This window comes from Natator depressus, chromosome 15 (genome assembly GCF_965152275.1).
Source record: "Natator depressus isolate rNatDep1 chromosome 15, rNatDep2.hap1, whole genome shotgun sequence".
Classification (NCBI taxonomy): domain Eukaryota; kingdom Metazoa; phylum Chordata; order Testudines; family Cheloniidae; genus Natator; species Natator depressus.
The window spans coordinates 14,933,512-14,955,734 of NC_134248.1; the positions used below are offsets into that span (position 1 = coordinate 14,933,512).

The following is a 22,223-nucleotide window of genomic DNA, read 5'->3' on the forward strand; positions in this document are numbered from 1 at the left end:
GTCCAGGGGTCCCTCTCTCAGAAGGGTGGCCTGTGCAGTCCCTGTGGCCCCCCCGCAAGAGTGTGCAGCTCGCACTCGCAGCGTGTGCCTGGGGGGGGGGGAGGGGAGTTCATGTTTCCCTGCAGGCCTCCGGGGCGGGGGGACCCCTCGCTCCTGCCCCCAGGGTACAGGCCCCCTAGGAGGGGACGGGGTGTGTTCTCTCCCCTTGCCCAGAGCTGCAGGCTCTCCACGGGAGAGGCGCGGGGAGCCTCGAGCATCCCCTTGCCCCTGGGCGGGGTCTGGTCTCCTGCCCCCCGAGGTGGGGGGAGCGAGGGAAGGGGCAGCCCCGGCGCGGAGACAGGGGCCGCTCGCACGCTCCCCCCCTCCCTCCGTTCCAGGAAGCGCCGGGCTTTAGCCGCCCAGCCCGCAGCCGCTATGCATTGTGGGGCAGCAGAAGCAGATCCAAGATGGCGGCCAGCAGGAGGCTGATGAAGGTAACATCCAGCCCCGCGCCGGGGAAGGATCGAGCGGGGGGCGGCTTGGGGAGGGCGCGCTTCCGCCCAGGGCCCCTTCCGTGCCGGGGGGGGGCAGGCAGCGACCCCCCCCGACTCGGGGCTCGCGGGGAGCTCTCCCCTCCCCCCCCGCGGCAGCCCGCGGGACGAGGAGACCGGAACGGGAACAGCCGGCATCTAGGCCGCGCCTCGGCGGGGCCTCGCTCCACCCGCTCTGCCCGGGGCCGGGCTCAAGGGGGCCCCACAGCCCCCGCGGCTGCCTGGCCCCGTGTGGGGAGCCAGCGAAGGGCGCTGGGGGGGCCCGAGCCGGGCCGGGCCCCTCCCTGAGGGGGCTCCTGCCGTGACTAAGCAAAGAGGAAGGGCGGGGGCTTTCTCCCCCCGGGCTCGCCGGGATGGCGGCGATTCGCCCGAGCTGGCTGCAGTGCTGCCCGAGCGCCCCGCAGCCCCCGGCGGGCAGGAGCCCCGGCCTGCCGGGACCACGAGGATAGGACGGGGTGGGACGGACGGACGGAGGGTTCCCCCCTCCCAGGCTTATTTTAAGTTGAGTTTTGTCCGGCATTTGTGTGCTTTTAACGTTAATCTGTCCCGCGCGTGAGGCAGACGTGGCTGGTTTATCCCGTTGACATATAGGCCTGGGTTCAGAAGTCACTTCGCTCAGTTTGCCTTAAACACAAACGCATTTGCGTTTCCAAACCTCCGTTCCTTCTGACGTATGTATAATAGTGTAAAGCGCGGCCGCCGCCTGTGGTGGCTGGTTTTTACTTAAGGCTGGTTTTATTCAGTAGTTTTATTCTATTCTGTTGTTCAGTTTTGTATCTTTATTATTTGTTCTCTTGCAATAGCTCTCACAATGTGTAAGATGCTTTTCCGATGCCTAGGAAGACAGTCACTGCCCCCAGAAGTTTACAGTCTTCTGTCGTGGATGACATCGTTATCATCAATTCAGATTGCATACTACTCAGGGCAGGGATCTGCCACACTTTCTGTTTAGCACCTAGTGGGACTGCAACAACTGTCATTATTTCTGTACCTGGTATTAATACAAACATACCTTGATCTTTGCACTTAGGTGTTCATAACCTGAGTTAGATAGATGATATAGTTTAACCACGTGATACATAGATGCAAGAACTAAACTGAATATTGTTCAATGTTCTTCATTTTTCCCATATCTTGTACTTGATGGGAGAGAAGTTTGGTGCCACTTCCGTTAGTTTTGTTCTTTTAAGTCTGGATTCTGAAACTGGCTTCAGGCCAGTGGAACCCTGCCCAGAGCCTCACTGAGATCAGTGGGGTTCCACCCGGACATAGGGTTCTATCCTTGTCGAGCCGGATGCTGGATTGGGGTGTGAAACTTGAGTTATACATTCAAAAATGCCCACGGATTATAAGGACAAAGAGAATTGTGATAGTTTAATATTGATTTCATTTAAGATTAGCTTTGCTCTTTTAAATTTGTTCTGAGTGTAGATTGTAATTTAAACAGTAGAACACCTTCGATGCAGAGTCATGCACACAAGATAACATCCATAACATCAGCGAGGAACATAAACTGCTCCTGAGGAGCTTGATGAGACTGAACTAACTTAGGTTTTTGTTTATTTTTTGATATATTTTATTTTTAATAATATATCTTAACTGCTACCACATATGAAGCTGTTGTTGCAAATATGTCAGAATAAGAACCCCCTCCATTTCACATGGTGAACAAGAGTAGTTATTTTATGTTTTAATAACCTTAGCTTTTCTGTTTTATTTGAAATTGAATTTCATATTCAGTCATATACCTTTTTAAAATTTGTGAAAAGTAAAAAATGTACATAAATACTCCTAGTACATTTCTAAACAGGAGCAAAAAAATATAATCTTAAAAGTCTGGAGGGCTGCAGAGGCAATAGTTAATATTGCTAAGTATCTACCAAAGCTAGTTATCATTCTGCTACATTTTATGGTGTTATTGCCGCAGTATGTTTACAGAGACAGTATATAGATGATAGTTTTTTGAAGTATTTGATTCTTCTGTCTGCACTTAGACATATCTCTTCTAGAAGAAATTTGTGGCCAGACCTTGATTGATTTGAGAGCTTGGTTGGGAATAGAGAATCTATTACTCGATTTTACTTTCATTTTTGTTTCGTGTTCATGAATCATGGTAATCAGAAACTTTTCCCCATGAGTTCAGCAGCTGCAAAATGCTCTTAACAGTTCAGAAATTTCCTTCTTATACACCACAATTAGTAGATATTATTACCCGCTCCCATTACCCCACCCCCAGTTTCAGGATTTTGGACTGTAGTACAATTCCACAGTACCACAAACTGCATCCGTAAGTGTTCCATTGCTGAACAGATTCTGTTTTTTGTTTTTAAATAGTGATAATAATTGGATGTTTTCTCAGTTATTTAAATTATACTTTTTAAAAAAGCTTAGGGTCATAAAATGTAATGAATGCTCAAAACCTCAAAGGAAATCCAATTTTAGCTCTGTATTTTCACACTTGTTAATAATAATAATTAATAATAATTTTAAAATCTCTTAACTTTCTTACAGATCTTTGAACTAAATATAGTTTGTTTTATAACTGAAAATAAATTTGGAACCTCCTGCAGATTGTTCAAAATATAACATTCATGTGAACAAGGATGTAAGTGAATTAAAATAAAACAATTTCCAAAGTACTGGAGTTGTTTGGAACCATTGACATGGATCATGGTTATTTATTTATATTACACCTACAACAAGAGGCTGCACTTGAGATCAGAGTCCTGTTGTGGTAGGTGATAGTGCTTGCTGTGAAGAGAGACAAGACAAAGTGTGGGAGATCGTAGTATCACCCCCACTTTACGGGTGAAAACTGATCTCTCTCTTTAAATTGAGAGAGCCAGTATTTATATTTAGTCTTGGCAGAATTCAATTTTTATTTTTTGTAATTTCAATGGATAATATTGATGTTTATTTTTGAGCATTTTTTAGATTTTTATCAATTAATTTTTTTACATTTCTGTGAAATTATGGGTCATAAGCACTTTTCTCTATCATTTTAAATGTTCAGCTGCAGGAAGCTATGGGGAATCAGAAGATTATTTAATGACAGTAGACACTGAGATTCAAAAAATTCAAGCTTTATAACTTAAAATGCAAATTTTCAATATGTCAAAATATACAAAGTAAATATCCTTAAGTCAACAAATCATAGCTGTTTTTACTAGTCCTCTCGTTAGTCCATTCGTAACAAGTCTAATTCAAAAGTCTAAATCCCTGGGTTTTGACTCTGTTTTCAAGTAGCATTTTTCTTTCTTTGCCTGGCTATACATTTTAGTTATTATTGATTGAAATTTGTTTTGTGACAGTGAAATTGATATTTACCAATAAAAATCAAATATTTCTAAAATTATATTTAACTTTCAAATCTTAATATGACATACTAAAATTTACACAAATGCAATTGTATGGTTACAATCATAAACATTCAAAACAGGGAGGGGGCGTTGTGGTGGTGTCTAGGGGCCTGACCCCCGATGTGCTAGGCCCTGTACAAACAGCAAATAATGGCGTTTCGTCACAAACTCTCATTCATTTGAATAGTCTAATTGAAGTCATTGGGGGCTACTTGCATGAGCATTTTACAGGATCAGGCCCCAAGTTTATCATAACAAACGCAGTTAGTGGATTAAGCCCCGAGTACATCAAAGACCCAGTTTTAATCTATGAGCCACCGTGACAGCTGAGCTCTTCTAGGACAGTGCAGATCTCAAAGCATGTGAGAGCTGGTGACAAAGCATTCTCTGTCGAGGGGATCCAGCTATGGAACAGTCTTTCAGAAGGGAAGTGGTAAATCTGGAGTCTGTCTTAGGAAACCCTGTAAGGACTTCCCTTTTGAGAGAGCTTTTACACCGTAGCTGACACTCAAAATTCAAAGACCCTGTTTATTTCCAGACTGTTACTAACCCTCATCCACCAACACCACAAAAACCCTACCCCAAGTAGAGTTTTGATCCCAGAAAGGGAGGAGTGCCAGAGACTCCGTGGTGTCCATAATAAAGGATTTTGTTGTTGCTATTGATTTTATGCGGAAGTCACTTGGATACCACAGTGATAGGCAACAGTATAAAATCCTAAGGTAGATGGATGGAGAGATGACACTAGCTGGAGGTACAGTTAAAGATGAGAGGGAGGCTTATATGAGAAAGGTGGTGAAGTTACTTGTCTTTGTAGGTATACATCATGTTAATATAAAATACCATGTATGGAACTTGTACTTTTATTGAATTGGGTTGGGACTACTGTATATAGAGATATATACTTAAAAACATAATTAGTAGTCCAGAAGACACTCTTGGACAGTATCTGACACTCCTTCCTCAGGTAAAGCTCCTGTTGAAGTCCCAACTATAATATGACCAAGTAAAGGTTTCTATTAGGTCTATAATATTTCCACTTCCTGGGGGTTTTTAGTGTTTAACAAAGTATAATTAATAGTCTGTTAATGTAAGCTTTTGTTTTTATGTTTTAAGGAAGTGAGGAATGGAAAAGGAAGATTATTTTAATCTTTTCTTTGTGTACTCCCATATTTGCATAGCAAACATTTATGAAGCATTGAACTCCACGGTGAAGTAAATCTCAGAACCACACCCATGTAATTAATGTTGATGGCATGTATTTACATTATGCCTTAGTGTTGTAAACAGTATAACAACCCCAAATTTATTGAGAATTTTGTATTTTTAATCAGATTTTTTTCAGTTTATAGCTTTCATACTTTGTATGTGTAGGTTTTTAATTGTTCTGGCCTTTACTCCTCAGTAACAACTAGTCAGGAGAAACATAAACTTTATCTGTTTTCGTGTTGGTGTTTTTTAAAAAAAGCTTACACATTTTACAGCAGGAGTGAGAACAGTACGGTTTTATAACTCAAAAATGGGTGACGATATTTTACTCAAAATTCACTTTTGAGCAGAGATCAAACGTAGAAACTTTCTGCTGGAAAGAAGAATTATTCAGAAAATAAAGAATATGTGAAAACACACAATTGTAATGTTTCAATGGAACCTTAACTGCAGCTTTTATGAAAACTAAATATTCTCATGATTTTTTTAATTTAAATTTAAAGTTTTTTTTAAAAAAACAAAACACTACCCTGCAGTACCAGAGAACCAGAAATTGAAATAGATCAGCTTCTTACCACTGGCTAAGAGACATATTCATCATAAAAACACTTATGTTTAGAAATTGTTTACCTACTCTTGTTCATAAATAAAAGATTACAGAATATTTTTTCTCTATTCGGTTTATTTACTTTGTGCCTGATGCAAAGCTTATTGGAGTCAATGGGAGTCTTTCCACTGATTTCAATGGGCTTTGGGTTTAAACCCTTTGCGTATAGTCAGTTTCCCTGTTTTCCTTGTGTAGACAATCACTGAGGCAGGCCCCAGTCTTGGGATGGTTCATATGCGCAAGAGTTTGCAGGATTGAGACCAAAGTCGGTTTTCCTTGTTTGTGTGGCTTTTTCAGAAAGCAGCAGGAACATTTTTTTTTTTTTTTAGCCTGTTTATAAAATCACAAACTGACAGAGGGACTCGGGTGCAAGTGCAGTACTTGAAATTACTTTTAACTCTTTTTTAACTGACTAGATTTCAAGTTATTTTTCTTTTCTTTTTACTTTTTGCTTGATTTTGAATTTTTAATTTATGCTTTCAAACAGCATAAATGGTGAAAAGTACTTTTTTCATTTTCAGTACTGTAACATATGTAAGGAAAAATACTAAATGCTTTTTGTGATCCGGTCCCTTCAGTGCTGTACCTGAAGATTAAATATTACATATCAAACAGTATATTCTCCATGTTATATACTGTACTGTGTTTTTTATCTGAACTTGTCGAAACACTTTACAGACTTGAAGTCCCAACACATCCCTTTAAAATAAGTAGATGTCTCCATGTTATAAAAGGGAAACCTAATTCAGCAAGGTCACACGCAGGGTCAGTGGCAGAACTGGAATTAGGAGTGTGCACTCCCACTTCTGTGTTCTAGCTATTAGTACATTCTCTCAGAGGCAATAATTTACATTATTTAAAACAACAACATTAAAGGGGGTGGGAGAGAATGGGAATTCAGCTATTCGCTACATTTCTAACCTTAAGGTTTCTTTTTGAAAAATATGCATGTTTGGCCTCACTCTCTCACTTCCAAAAGACCTTTTTGTCCTTTCAGAGTCAGTGATCTTAAGGTGAAATTAGTCATTTTTCTGTCTCTGAACATGGTACTTACTACCTTTTACCAGCCTGTTGCCTGTGGACATTCAGCAGAATCATATTTTCTTTCTTCTTTGACAAAAGTATGTTTTTATTCATTAGCTATGTTGCCTTTGCTGTGCTAATATTTTATTATGAATTGTGTATCACCAACAAAAGTAACTAAATTTCTGTTACAAAATCTTTATTCCTGGCATTGCATCATCCAGAAAGAACACAATTTGATTTGCAGCTGCTGGTTGAATTTGCAGGGGGGGCAGTAAGCAAAAAGCCACTTCTAAACTGAATAAATTTAATATGGAAGTTACTGATTTGCAATAAATATGGAACCTCACAGTGCTACTTTCAGACAGTCATTTTTGAGTATAAAGTGAAACTTTAAGCAGCCACACAAGGGACTGACAAAAAATGTTTGTCTAATGGAGATGATGATCTAGTAAAGGCAGAGTAGGATTGTACTCAAGGACTTGATTCTCCACAATCTTGCACCTTGTGTAGTCATGCCTGTTTAAAATATATGTATTATATTCTAGTCTGAGATGGCAACTTTTTATACCTACTTTGTACTTCCTTTGCATAAGTAGAAATTGCTACAGTAGGTGAAAGCTGGTGGAGAATCAGGCTCAGATATTTGGGGATACTTGATGGGCTGGGGATCTCTTGAATGGGTTTCACTATTATATGTCATTTCACATGGAAGCGTTGCAGAGCCAGTAGGGTTACTGGCGAAAAAAATTTAATTCTGTCAACTTTGAGTGAAGGATTTTAAGGGAACCAGAGAGAGGCTTGCTGGTTCATTTGAAACTTTCTTTGGTTACATACAAAGCTTAATAATTTTGTGGTGATCACAGTTAACTTCTGCACTGTATTTATTGTATTTCTTAAATCAACCACATTACAGACATGTCAAGTTTTTAAAACAAACTTGAGAGTTTACCTCTTTAAATTAACATCTTTTTTTTTTCATTTTTTCAAAGCTTACCACATTTAAATGTGTTAATTATTTAGAGGGAGACAGACACTGATCACTTGATAGTTAACAACTTGTCTTTATATAACTACTTCATCCTTCATCTGCTTTTATATGTATTAGATTGTAAGCTCTCCGGTCAGGGACCATATGTTCCTGTGTTTTTTGTGTAACACCTAGTACAGTGTGACCGTGATCTTAAATGGGGGGCCATTTGAGAGAAATTAATATAAATTATACATATTATATAAACATCTATCAAGAGTTAGATAATGTCTAAAATAACCAATTTTTCTATCCATCTGTGTTTTGTGGGAGAAGGCATCAGTCATGCATATGTTCTGTTTTAAATGTGTGCTGGTTGATCTGTATCTGTAACTTGCCTGTTTCATGATATCCCATAAGTTATTTTTGGTTTAGAATGGGCTTCATTGTTTAAAATTGTGGGTTATGAAAAAGGGTAGTTCAGTGTGACTGCACAACAGTGCTACATGCAAAAAAAAAGAAATGAACCAGCTGAAAATGCAACTGAATTAGTTACGTACCTTCCTGAGTTTCTCAGAAAAACACCACAATCTTCTGTGCTTTTGAACTGAGACCTTTTGTACTTTCAGTGTCCAAAACCAAATACCTAGCATAGTACTAGATTCATAGTTAAAATGGACATATGATGCCTCCTTATTGCTGCTGCTAATAAAGGTTATCTTCCACTGAACAGCATGGTTTAGGTTTAGCATATCCCTATGAATGGCAATCCATGGGACTCGTGATGTGTGTGTCTTCATGCTCTAAAGCATAATCTAATCACAAAAACCCCTATTTCTGTAATATTGAACAAGTTGGGGCATATTTAATGGCACTGGAGCCAGGGGACCAGACTAATTAATTAGTCATTTCTAGTGTCCCGAAAACAAGTCTGAACCTTATGTTCTGGACATGCTCCTTAACTTGCTTATGTCTATTCTGACATACTTAAAGGTTCATTTTCTATTGTGTATGTTGTATGTGAGTTTGGACTTTGGTCTTCCGGTTGAACTTACATTTAATCATGATGCCATAGTAACACTCTAGTTCTGAAAGAATAAGAGAGTAGTCTTTTTGTTTCACTGGGAGTGCCCTTTGCAAACTACTGACGTATTTATTAATAAAGGAGATAGACGTAGTGTTTGTTTTCCTTGACCTAAACTCTCTTAAAATATTGTGTACACTTGTATGTAATTGGCGCTTTTTTTCACTGAAAACTAGTTAATAACATTTTGGCTCACAAGGCTTGTCATTCCCTCAGAAATAATTTCTGAAGGAAGGGAAAATATAGTTTCTTAGCTCATGCAGTTAACTATATTGCAATTCCTGAAGGTAGGTAAGTAAGTATCCAAATGGCTGTAATATTGCTGTTAACTTTGTTTTGTTTTTCAGCCTTAATTTGGATCTTTGTCTACATGATGGAGGTGCACTGGATTCGTTTTAAAACCAATCTAATTAGACTGGTACAGACCTCTGTCTGGTTACTTATTTTGGTTTAAAGTGGGCATATTTCAGTTTAGTTTAAATCTTAAACCGAAATAAGTGTCCACACGGTAGTTTGTATAAATTTAATTAGATTGGTTTAAAATAATACCTTTAAACCAGCGTAGCTTTCTCGCATAGACAAGTCCTAACACATCTGTTACTTGTATTTGTAGCTGACAAGTTGATACAATATTCTCAATCCACAAATTCTTTGAGAATAAGCTTTTTAAACAAATGAATCTGATATACAAGTGAGTGTAACAAAAGTGTAAATAAAATATATAGCTATGATGCAATATTATTAACCATGCTTCTGTTGTAGCTCCATGGCATATCCCTTAATTCAGCAAATAAAGATTTTGATTCCCTGCCTTAGATAACCCCGATTCTTTATAGGTGTAGGAATTCCATTTGTTTTATTAATTATGTGGCTTGTCACTTCTGAAACCACAAACTCATTTAATATAAAACAAAGGAACCCATTTTCGTTTCTTGAAAAAAAATAAATGAACATGCTGCTTATTACTGTTATTAATGTATACTTACGCTCTGCTTGCTTTTCAGGAGCTTGAAGAAATCCGCAAATGTGGAATGAAAAACTTCCGTAATATCCAGGTTGATGAAGCTAATTTATTGACTTGGCAAGGGCTTATTGTTCCTGTGAGTATAGAACACTTATATTGTGCTTAAAAGCAATCCACAGACCATTTGTACCTGGTGATGACTTGTGCTGAGGGGGGAAAAAACTCTCACAAATCCATAGTTTATTAGTACTGTAGGTGGCCATTACATAATTGTTGCACCCTGACAAATGGGTGATTATTTGCTGTTATAAAACATTACTTTGGTTATTCTGGTTATGTTTGAAGAAGAAAAGATCCAGTGAATGGTTGACTGAAAATATACCTGTTATTTACTGGTTATAAAAATAACTAGGCTTAGCAGGATTCAGTTTTAATTTATAACTTGGTAAATGTTGATTTCAGATGACACACTGAAATTGACAAAAAAGAAAATAAATCGGTAACAGTCACTTTGCCTGCAGCAGTCAAGTGTCACTGGCCCTCTGGTGATTCAGGGAGTACTCTGGAGTCCTGTTGTCAGGGGAGTGAGTGGGTCCAGCTGCAGAGGGCTCCCTGCGCTTCACCTGATCCCACGGTCGAGGCCCCTGGCTGGGACTGCAAGGGGAAGGACGACGAGCCTCCAGCTGTGGGGGAGGCCAACCCACTGCTGAATGGCTCCTGCGACAGTTCAGGGAGCCCTCTGCATCCTCACTAGCACGGACCTGCATTCTCTCACACCAGCTGAGAGTACCAGGAGACTGCAACCTTCCCTGCACCTTGCACCTGTAGGGATTAGGTATCACCAGTGCTGTAGCCATGTAGGGAGCCCACTGAAACTTCGCTGTCACAGCCCCACTCCCTTACTTGTGTGTCAGCAGAGTTGCAGAGGGCTCTCTAGACAGCTGCAGCACCAGTGACACCCAATCCTTGCAGGCATTAGGTGTGGGGGAGGCTGCGATTATCCTGGCCCATCGGAGCAGAGATCCCTGGCCAGGACTGCAAAGAAGGACCACAAGTCTCTGGCTGTGCCAGACACCACCCTGTAGTTGAAGAGTTCCTGCCTGGGGTTGGCTCACACATTCCTGGCTGGAGACACCTAATCACTGCAGGCACAAGATGCAGGGAAAGCTGTGGTCCTGGCCCGGCAGACTAGAGACCCTTGGCCAGGACTGTGAGGAGAAGTCAGTATTCTCCCCAGCCGTGGAGGAGGCTATTCCACTGCTGAATGGCTCCATCATTGGGCAAGAGCCATTTAGCAGTGGGGTGGCCTCCCCCACAGCCAGGGACTCATCTTTGTCCTCCTCCTCTTCCTCCTCGCAGTCCTGGATGGGGATCTCTCCTGTGCCCCGCCAGGACCCCAGCCTTCCCTGCACCTTGTGCTTGCAGGGATCCAGTGTCACCGGCCCTGCAGCTCCATGGTTACAGCCCCACTTGTTCATTCACCAGCCCAGAACATGGGAGCCATCCCCAAGCAGAAGCAGTTCAGCAGTGGGGTGGCCAGCTTCATGACCCAGGGCTAATCCTTACCCCCGGCCAGGTCTGAAGGAGATCTCTACTGGGCCAGGATGACTGCAGCATCCCCTGTACCTGGTGTCTTGGGCCCCTCAGCTGCACAGGAAACCCCCTGCAACCCTGCTGTTAGCGCTGCCCTAACCCCAGCCCTACCCCCACTCCCCCAACAGCAAAAATCACAATAGTTCAAAATAGGGAAAAAAACCTTTTTTTTAAAAAAAAAAAAATAATAATTTTTATTTTCAACAGTAAAAATTAGAAAAAATTGAATTCTGACCACACTAAATGTAACCTAGGTTTGTACGTGATGCATAATGAAATTTTTAGAAGTCTCTAGGGAGGACGGAGCTTTCGAGATTAAGCTGCGTAGACTATAAAACAAACACTGTTGTAAGGTGATTTGAGCATTTAAGTTGCTTAACAATCACTTATTGTCAACTTAGTTGCGGGTGGGGAGAGAGAGAGAGATGTAGGCACGCTACTATTTTCCGGGTATCTGTTTATGTGGAGGTAGCCCATAATTCACAGGTCACGCAGTAACATGTAAAGAATGTTTTGCTTTGAAACAGCTAGACTAAGCAAATACAAAAGCTTTGTGTATGTTGGCACTTAGATCATGTTAGTGAATCCATTTTTACTATTTTTAAATGGTTCCTGCTAATTTGGTGTAAACATAGTTTGCCTGGCCATTAAGACTTGGTGACAAGAGTATTAAAACAGTTATGGTTGTATAATAGTAGCCAGGCAAACCGTATTTACCCTCATTTTAGCAGGAATAATTTTGAAATTGTTTTAAAACAGCTCTGCTAGAATGCTTTCTTTATGCCAGTGAAGGTGGGCCTCAACCAACAGGTCTTAAACTGGTGCAGGCAGTACAAAAAAAGCTGGAGTCGAAGGTGTACTGTGGTATCATAGCTGACTATCCACATGGTTTAAAACTGTTGACTCAAGATAATGGAGAAAAGGATGGAAATACATGGGAAAACATGTGCAATTAATTCCATTTGATAGCCTTTCCAAAAAAATTTAGTCTCACTACTTTAAAATGCTCAGTGCGAAAGAATTTGGCCTGGATTTTCAGGATTGGGTATTTTAAGTTAGGCTCAAGTTGCTAGGTTTTTAAAATCTAAGCACCCCTTGGAAAACAGGCCACTTATGTATGCACTTAGGCAAGGATTTAGGTACCTAACTTTAGGCATCCACTTTTAAAAACCTTGCCCGTGGTTTTGTATTTTTGAAAGAGGAGTGTTAATAGGCAACTTTGGGGCTTGTCTACATGGTGGGGTAATGTATTATATGGGCGTATGATTTCTAAAGTGCACTAAGGTGCTGTGCACTAATTGGTCTGTGTAGAACCTGCTGGTGTGCTTAACAGCATGCTGTTTATATTATGTGAAAACTCACTAGGGAACCTGTAGTATGCACCAGCAGGATCCACAGGGATATATTGATATGTTAGAGCGCTTTAGAAATCACACCTCTGTAGACTGTATTACCCCACTGTTTAGACAAACCCTAAAAGTAAATTACTACTATACTAGTCAAATAGAGAGGGATTTGTTGGAAAGGGGAAGGGAGGAATCCAATGTATTGGATTGTTTGGTTGAAGTCATATGGATTTTCACCTTCTTTATTTTGGGCATTTTCCACTGCCAAGTTTCGTGCTCACTTTCCTGAATGAACAGCTGCACCTAGTCTGTGGAAAGGAGAGTTGGGCTACTTGGACATCAATACTGCCTTTTGGTTGGATGCAGTAGAAAGCTGGAGAGAAATATAATCTGCATGTGATCTGAAAGACTTTCAACATCAGCTCTGCAGCGCTTCTGGCTTTGTTAGTTGAAAGCCACTCCTGAACGTGGATCATGTGTGCTACATCAAGATTCTTGCTGATCCTTTGGATTTGAAACACTGTAGAACGACTGATGCAAATAATCCCTTTGAGTCTTTAGTGCCTCTTTTGTGAATAAAGTGAGCAGGATTTGACTGTTAGAGAGGAGATTTCTATTAAGTAATATATTTTTAATAAAACACTGTTCTTGTACAGCATTTTACTGCTTTGGCATTCTTCCTAAAGCTGAGAGTGTGCCTTTTTTTTTTAAAAGAAAAACATTTTATGGTGATCTATTTCTTAAAAAATAAATAAAAAAAAAAAAACCCCAAAACCCTCAAAATGTTTGATTTAAAAAAAAAAAATTAACAGAAAATATGTAGCTTTAAAAATGAAGTGTTTGTTTAAAACAAAGATTTCTGCTCATCAAGACTTGAATTTGGAATACTTTCCTCTGCAAAGTACATGACATCACAAACACCAAAAACAGCATTGCAGGGAGCTGCATCCCAAAGACCGCTTTAGGTTTTTGTTATGTGCTTTTGCAGGAGAAATGGAACTTTGAGCTCCTGTTTTGGCATTATTATGAGGAAATTATTTTAAAATAACGTTTTGTCGCTGAATCTATATGTATTAAGGATCTTATGTTTCTGTACATATTTAAAAAGCACCTTGGGTCATTATTTAAAGGGAGGACATAATACAAATAATAATCCTCTCCTTTCTTTGCTTCACTGGTCTAGAATTGTCTGAAATTCAGCTGTCACACTGAGTAAACTTTTTTTTTTTAAATCGGCAGACATAATCTGGGTACAGATGAAAGCTTTTTGATGTTAAATTTGCTTTTGAAGTACCAGGTATATGTATTTTTTAAAAGTGCTGACAAGGATTTTTTTAAAAACAACAAATTATCAGTATTTCAACTAGCTTTGGCTAGTTATTGATTGTCCAGTTCTATATTTTTAATCTCCCTTCTGGCCAACCCCTCTCCACAGCTTTTGTAAAAGTGATGCTTGATGTACAGTTGAGAAATTATCTGGCGTATGCAGGAGGCAGGCTTACTGAGTGATATTTTGTGTAATGCCCCGTTAAGGTTGTTGTGGAGGATACAGTTCTAGAAGTAGCTCAGCCTGCTACATTTGTCTCTAAAACATTGTTAAAGAAATAAGCAGTCACCCGGTTATGAAACAAGTCAAAGACAGCTTCTTATCTTGGGTTTTTCCTCTACAGATTTGTGTCAGATTTTTTTTATATTGCTTGTTTTACATGATTTATAACAGGACATTAATTTTAAAAAAAAACCTTGCAGGATAAGATGGTTTCGTATTCTATACATTGAAACAAATTTATGCATGTCATTGAATTTCTATACTATATTTGTTTCAGTTTCAAAATATGAAACATAAAAGAACATCAGACTCCTTGTGCCCTTGTAAAATACATTTATTGATTTATCATAAACTGAATCTTCCTTTTAAATACTGGTCACAATGGATGGCCCTTTGGGAAGTGAAAGGTGTAGCGCAAACATTCAAAGTGAGCATTACAGTCATGCATGTTCAGGTATAAGTGATGAACAACCCTTTGCATGCAATCTTGTAATTCAGCTTCTTGAGTCAGATCCTTACCCCTGCTCTGACCTCTTGTGCTGGGAATAAGGGTTATAGCTGTATAAAGTAGCTGTAAAAGCCCAGGATCTGGCCAGCACAGGATATGTGAAAGATTTGTAAGCCCTGACTCGACAGTGTATCTGGGCCAGGGCGAAGCCTCAGTATGAAGTGTTGCAGAGATTCCAGGAAGCACTACGGCTCATAGGGCACGCTGTTGTAAGTTAAACAGGCTTCCAAGGCTGACTAAGTTATGCCAGGGTCACTTGAGAAAACTGGATGGATGTAAAGTGGTTTAAAGGCATCTTCACCACCCCACATCCTAGCTTTTGAGTTCTTTTCTATCTTCGAGGACAACACAGAATCTCTCCCCATAGGTTTAATACTATTTTCCTTTCCCTGTAGAGTGTTGTTCTTTCCCTAAAGATGCTAATACTGGAGAGCTCATTTTTAATTTCTAAAATGGCTTTGATTAAAGGGATTGGACTGACTGGCTGCTAGGTGGGGGAAGTTAAACCGTACACTAAGTAAAAACTCACTTCCAGCTATTCTGAATCTCCCTTTCCCCAGTATCCTGAGTAGTTTTATCATGCTGGAATTATTGTTTGCAGTATAAAATGTTATATTTTGATAAACTCTAAAAATATCAATAGTTGATTTTTCTTCTGGGTTTCTCAAAATAATTTTTGAAACTAGGACTACTGTGTCTAGCCGCAGTTGCTGTCAGTTTCTGAGCATTGTCTTGCTCAGTTTCACTCTCCCTACTTTCATAGTCCTCTTATTGTGTCCTCCCAATATGATCTGATGAAAAGCACCCGAAACCGCACACGAATTCAGTGTTCTCATCAGCAGAAGTAGTAAAAAAATATGAATGATCAGCAGATTTTATGCAGTCAGCTAAAGCAAAAAGGTTCTCTCAGAACATAGAGGGAAACCTGACAAGTCAAATTGCTCTGTTTGTACCACCATGTTGGGAGAAATGAAATAACTAGGTTTAGAGACAGAAACTGAAAACTTGAGGAAGAAAATTGGTATCTAAGAAAGGACTCGAAAACCTTTGTGAAATTGGGAATAAGTAACAGTTGTGAGATTGGAGGCCTCTTTATCAATGTCACAACGTTCTGCTTTCACCAAGTAGACACGTCAGCCACCCCTCAGGGCTGCCATAGCATGCGTGGCTTTTTTTTTCCTTTCAAGGCAAATACAAATACTGACAAAACACTATTACCCCTTTGCAAAAGAATATTATGGTTTTGATATTTTCTGGCACATAAACCTAAATCTAGACATGTAAATGGACTTGAAGGCCTATACAGACAACAGGTGTATCTTAAACATGGACCATTCAAAAGACTGAGCACACAGTCCCTTCCCGTGTATCTCTTCTGATGTCTTAAGTCCCGTAATGTTCTGTCTTCTCATTTGCAGGACAATCCTCCATATGATAAGGGAGCCTTCAGAATCGAAATCAACTTTCCAGCAGAGTATCCATTCAAACCTCCTAAGATTACATTTAAAACAAAGATCTATCACCCTAACATCGATGAAAAGGGGCAGGTTTGTCTGCCAGTAATTAGTGCTGAAAACTGGAAGCCAGCAACCAAAACTGACCAAGGTAAGACACTGTGTATGGTGAGCTTAATCTCAAGTAACTGTGTTGGTTAAAGCCAAGGGATGCTTGGTATTATCCCAAGGTATCTGTTGTCTGTAGGTTTGTGCAATGGAGTACCCCCTCTGGGAATGTAGTGAATCAGTGGTGGTTGATCTTCAGTTATACGTTAGGATAATGCCATGACTTAGCATGTGTTGCTGTGGAGCTCCATCACTGATGATCAGAGCGTCAGGTTTGAAATACCTGGAAACCATAGAACGACAGATTCAAATCCTAACAAAGATGGCTCCTCTCTTAGTTCTTAAAAGATGATAAATTGAGTACTCTGAGACTTAGTGTGGAGGTCTCTTGGATAAGACCTTAAACATTTTAGGGTACGGTTGGGTTTGAGGGACTTTTTTCTATTTCCATTTATTGTCAGGCTGAGAATTTGTCTCCGTTTGATGCTGGCTGGCAGAGCTAATTGGTTTATATATTGGTATTGAATGCTGCTGGGTGACTATTGTAAGTATAACTATTGTTAGGGAGCTCCTTTTTTGTATGGGCTTTTTTTAGTGTTATAAACCCAAATTAATAATAGAGAGATTCTATATTTCATCAGAGCTTTAGTGACCACAAAGAGCTTTTTTTTTATGTAGGAGGCAGAGTCTGTGCAGGTATCCTTGACCAAAAATTTCCCTTCTCCTAGTCCCCATCTGTCAGTTTCTCGCCGTGAACTATGTGTTGACAATAAACAAATACTATAGTTAATATGGATGTCCATGAAAACCCTTACATCTCTGACCTCCCCTTTTCACTTCCATATACTCATAACTTCCTAATACTATGTCTGATCTCAGCCCAGAGAAGGATTTAGGAAACTAATTGAGGTATTTTTGCCCACCAGTAACTTAAATAGCCAAATAAAAACCACCAAATCTATCACATGGTGAGTCCTCCAGGAGGAATAGCCCTTTAGCCAAACTTGGGGGAAAATTTAAGTTGGGACTGTGCATCTGCTAAAAACTTAAAATGGTGCTTCAGAGTATGTCTGGTACAGAAGAGTAAAAGGAGAACTATACAGTCTCTCTACTTGGCCTAACACCTGGGCTTTGCTCAGCAGCTTCAGCTGATACTAATAATTGAAAATAGCAAAATCCTCTTTTTAAAATAAACAAGGGGAAAAATAAAACTGCCTTAAAATCAGGAATCTGGAAAAATCCTGGGTGAAAAAACATTGCTGATTTTTGCTGCATTTTGCAAGTTTACGCTGTGTTTAAAAATTCAGTTTCTCTCTTGCAATGGCAAAGAGTCTTCACAATGTGAATTCACTGCTTGTTGCCCCAGCCTTGCATAAAACTGTCTGCAACCAAATATTGCCAGTCTGGCTGAGGTGCACATTCCTCTTACCGTAAGACTGGAAGGGACCTCGATCATCTAGTCCAGTCCCCTGCACTCTTCCTCATCCCCATGCTGTGCTACAAGATATGACTTTTACAGTCTGCAGGAACCAAAGGGAAAAATGCAGCATCACTCAATGCAGTATCATGATAGCTTTAAACACACAAATGTCAGGAAAAAGGAAAGTTTAGGGGTTTCAACTCATCGCACCTTTCATATACCAAATGCACCTCTTAAGGCTATATATATTTTAAGGTTACAGCCGCTTAATATTAAAAAGATACATGTGCATTGTGATTGAATTACTGTTAACTCATCTTAATACTATTTTAGGGCCTGACTTGTGTGTGTTAAATATTGCTGTAATATTTTTTTTCATTTAATTATGTAATGTCTGTGAAAGAGGAGCTGTGGCATACTGTAGTGTTGATATTTGGCTTCGTATGGTGGCAGGTCTCAGATGCAGCTGTCTCATAAGTCAATTGTGAAATCAGCCAATATCAACACTACTTTATTTAAACAACTCTAGTTTAAGGTAAGCACATGTAAGCCAGCCCCTACCTTAGAAGTAGAGGAATAGGTTATCCTACTGGGATCCAAGTTTTGGTCTCGAGCTATGTTCCTCGCTCCCAGACGGGCGAGTGATGTGAATGCAATATGTTAGACCCTCTGGCAGAAGCACCTGAATGTAGTATTCTAGTTACCATTTTGGTGAACTCTGAAATGATGTGATAGATGCCCGAGTGATGAACAGAGTCCAAATCCTCATCTGCTGAGACGCTGTTGTGGAGTTGAGCATGGGGAAATATGAGTGCATTTAAAGTTGGGAAGTATGGAGAAGGAAGATGATATGCCTGCAGGAGAACAGTAATTTGTAGCCTGATTTGAGGCCATTCCAAACTCTCAAAAACATGTCCAAACAGTTATCCTCCCACAAGATTATAATATGGTTCATCCTTATAGCATTGATGAGACTGAACTGTGTGTTAACCATGCCCCTTGAATTTTGCTACAGCCTTTGCAACATGTTACAAAAGTCTGTAGCGCATTTCAGTGGTATAGTAGAGACTTCCCTCTTCCCCCTCTTCTACAAGTACTATATTTATCAAGCAACTGTGGTGTTGAGGGAGGGAAGCTTCCTTTAAATGATTTTTATACCCGAACATTCCAGAGAGCTGCTTTCCATTCCATATGACAGCTGGTTACCAGTGTGGAAAATATTAAGTTAATAGAGTTTTGGCATAGTTGCCTGAAAAGCAGGGGAGCAATGCTGTATATTGTTTGAGACCCCTAAATCTGACTGGATTGGGGTATGATGAATGAATGTCAAACAGTGAACTCCTGTTTTTTTCTACACACCTATTTTCTGTAGATGTAAGATATTTATCGCAGATAACCTAGCTTCCATTTGTGCATATTCCTTTCAATGACTGCACACCGTGTAGTACAGTATGAGAATTTGTGATTGCTGCAGCCTGTCAGTTTAGATAATTAGTTCCTAATGGCCAAAGGAACATAAAAAAAAAAGTAGCTTTAGATTTCACAGCAGTTTGCCAGGTCCATAATTTGAGTGCTGAGTCTAGTTTAGGTTAATGTGGTTAAGACAGACATTTCTCATGAAGAACATTGACGTTTTTAGAGCATGGTCATGAATATTGGGGTGATAATCACCCTGAAGTATTACCAGTTTGTTCATCCAGTATATCTTCACCAGCAGGTATATTTGGCAATTCATGTTGGAGTAATGGTAGAAATTGTTTCAGGAAATGAGAGAATATCCAATTTATTGTATTCATTTTAGACCAGGTTGTTTGTAACAATGGTAGTTTCTTCCATATACAGCTAGATAAAATATATTTCATCAATCGCGCCAATTACTTAGCCAGAAAATCTGGAATGCGGTTTGAGCTGTATGGGATTTGTCTATTAGTTTTCTAGTGTCAACTTCCAGTTTTTCCCTTCTTGAGATGAATTATGAATTCAGAATCACTACCAACCTAAAATTTTGAACTGCGTGCGGTTGCTATGTACTTGTTCATACAATGTATTGGCCTGTCTTTGGAAAGCATACAGATTTATAGGGACATTCTTTAACACCATTTAAACTCTTATTTTTAGTGCATCTCTCTTACATTTTGGCTATTTAAAAATTAAATGTTCAAATCACTGACAGTACTTGTACTTCTTTTGACAGTAATCCAGTCCCTCATAGCACTGGTGAATGACCCACAGCCCGAGCACCCCCTTCGGGCTGACCTAGCTGAAGAATACTCTAAGGACCGTAAAAAATTCTGTAAGAACGCTGAAGAGTTTACAAAGAAATATGGTGAAAAGCGACCAGTGGACTAAAATCTGACACAATTGATGTCAGCAACGTGTGTTAGAAGATCCGGAGCAGTGCATTTCAGACACACCACAAAGCAGGACTCTATGGAAAATTGACAAGTGCCACCTTTTGGTGTTAACTTGTGGCTGTTACTAACTTTCTACAGTTTTCTTAATCAAAAGTGGTCTAGGTAACCTGTAAAGAAAGGATTAAACATTTAAGATGTTCTAGTTCTGCTTTCTTTGTTTAAAAATCACTGCTTCAGTATACTTTAAAGGATGCTGTTTCTTTTTCTTGTCAGAATTTATCAAAAATATCTTAGACTTATATTCTGCCCTTAAAATTCAAAAGGTTGTGGCTATTTCTTATTTTCCCTTGCAGTTCCCACTATCTTGCGTTCATTTAATTTTTCATTTAATTTTCTTCCCCCAAACTGATGTCTTAGAAAACATATATTCCTGTCCTGACAGAAAATGGTTGAATGTTTGGCAGTTCTGTTTACTTTTCTCTTTAGATGTTGCACTGTGCTTTGTGGAACTTAGGTTGCAAGTTCCCCTTAACTTCAGTTTGTAACATAATAAACAAAAACAACCCCCCACAAAAACAATCAGAAACAAAGCCTAGGTCTTATGTAAATCTGGCTGATGTTACCACAATAATGTTTATTAAATGGGGAAACCCAAGTTTTGTGTGCGTGATTGAATTAAAATATGACTTATGTGCTGGTTTCGGAAAACTGAAAAAAAAAAAAAAAAATTCTGTAGCAAATGAATAGTGGAATGTGATTAGGAAGTTCTTTCACTTTAATTCTTAATATCTATGCAGACTAGCTAGGAAAAAATTGCACAGAACAGCATTTCAACCACTTTAGAAGAGTTTCAGAAATTGGGGACCAATAGGTACCAAAGTAACAAACTGTGTTTGAATTAAAAATCAATACTTTTTGGAAATGTTAATTTTGAAATTAAAAGCTAAATCTGACACCACGGCTAATCATTTGAGTACATCTTTCCATCAAAATGTATTATGAAACCATCTGTATTTTTTGGGATGGCCACCCCCCCCCCCCCAAATTATTGTATGATTCTTTTTTTGAAAATGGTATGAGAATAGCATTAAGCAATAAACTAATAAATAGAATACATTTCACTAGTACTGTTCATAAATATCTGTAAGAAATAATATACTATGCTTGAGTTAGATGATTCAATGAGTATTTAAAGTAACACTCCCTCCTATCTTATTTTTACCTGAATAAGTTATTTTCCCTTCAATCCAAGGCATGCCTGCTCAGAAAAAAGGACTGTTCAGGACTCAGTACCCTTTATAATCTGTTTTTCATATTTTTTAGCTGCCTGTTTTTCCCCCCTAAATCTAAAGTGAGGTCATAGCCACACAAACCGCCTTCTCTTCTCAACCATTAGAATTTTGATATCTTATTGAACAAGCAGGTTAATTTCCAGAAATTAGGAGTGCATATCATTTTGATGTGCAGGAAGCTGTATTAGTAAGTTCTTCACACCCAGATGGTTATTTGTACTCCTATGCTCAGCATTAGTACAGCCTCTGTCTTTGCGATGTTTCAGGACTTCTGTGTGTCTAGGGAGCAGTAGAGACCCTTTCGGTTTTAATGTCTTGTATGTTTCCAGTCTTTTCTGCCCAGCCCTTTTTATCTAGATCCAGCTTTGATTCAGAATTTAGCATAAAGAATGACAGCCCAGTACCTTTGTTGAAAAGTAAAACATTTTAAAAGTGAGGGACCTTAAGAACTTTTATGTTTAAGTATTCTTAGACAGATTCTTTGGCAGGTAAATAAAGTTAAACCATGGTCACCTTATCCTAAGTGTTTTCAGGCTTGGTGAGAGCACTGTCTATTACCAAATTTTCTCATCTTTGTGTCTTCATTTGCAGAAAGTTCGTACTGATTTTGTTTCATTCACGCTCACTGATTCATAATAAAAAAAAAAAAGCCAAATTATCTGTCAAACTGAAGTGTGTGTAACTTCTGCCTCAGATACCTAAATAGCCCACTGTTTTTTCTCTCCTCTTGATCACGTCTGTTAGCATGGAAACTTGCCATTGCCCAAATTATCCTTTCATATTTATAAAAACTGTAGCACCTGTTTGTCACTCTTGTTTCTATATAAAAGTGAATATACCTTCTGATTGTAAA

General features: G+C 39.3%; 1 protein-coding gene across 1 annotated transcript; it reads left to right on the forward strand.

Moving 5' to 3' along the window:
• Positions 1–330: 330 nt before the first annotated feature.
• UBE2L3 (ubiquitin conjugating enzyme E2 L3) lies at positions 331–22,204 on the forward strand. The gene is made up of 4 exons (XM_074973152.1): positions 331–473; positions 9,787–9,882; positions 16,161–16,347; positions 19,919–22,204. The coding sequence occupies exons 1-4, from the start codon at positions 447–449 to the stop codon at positions 20,071–20,073; spliced, it is 465 nt and encodes a 154-aa protein (XP_074829253.1). The 5' UTR covers positions 331–446; the 3' UTR covers positions 20,074–22,204.
• The last annotated feature ends 19 nt before the right edge of the window (positions 22,205–22,223 follow it).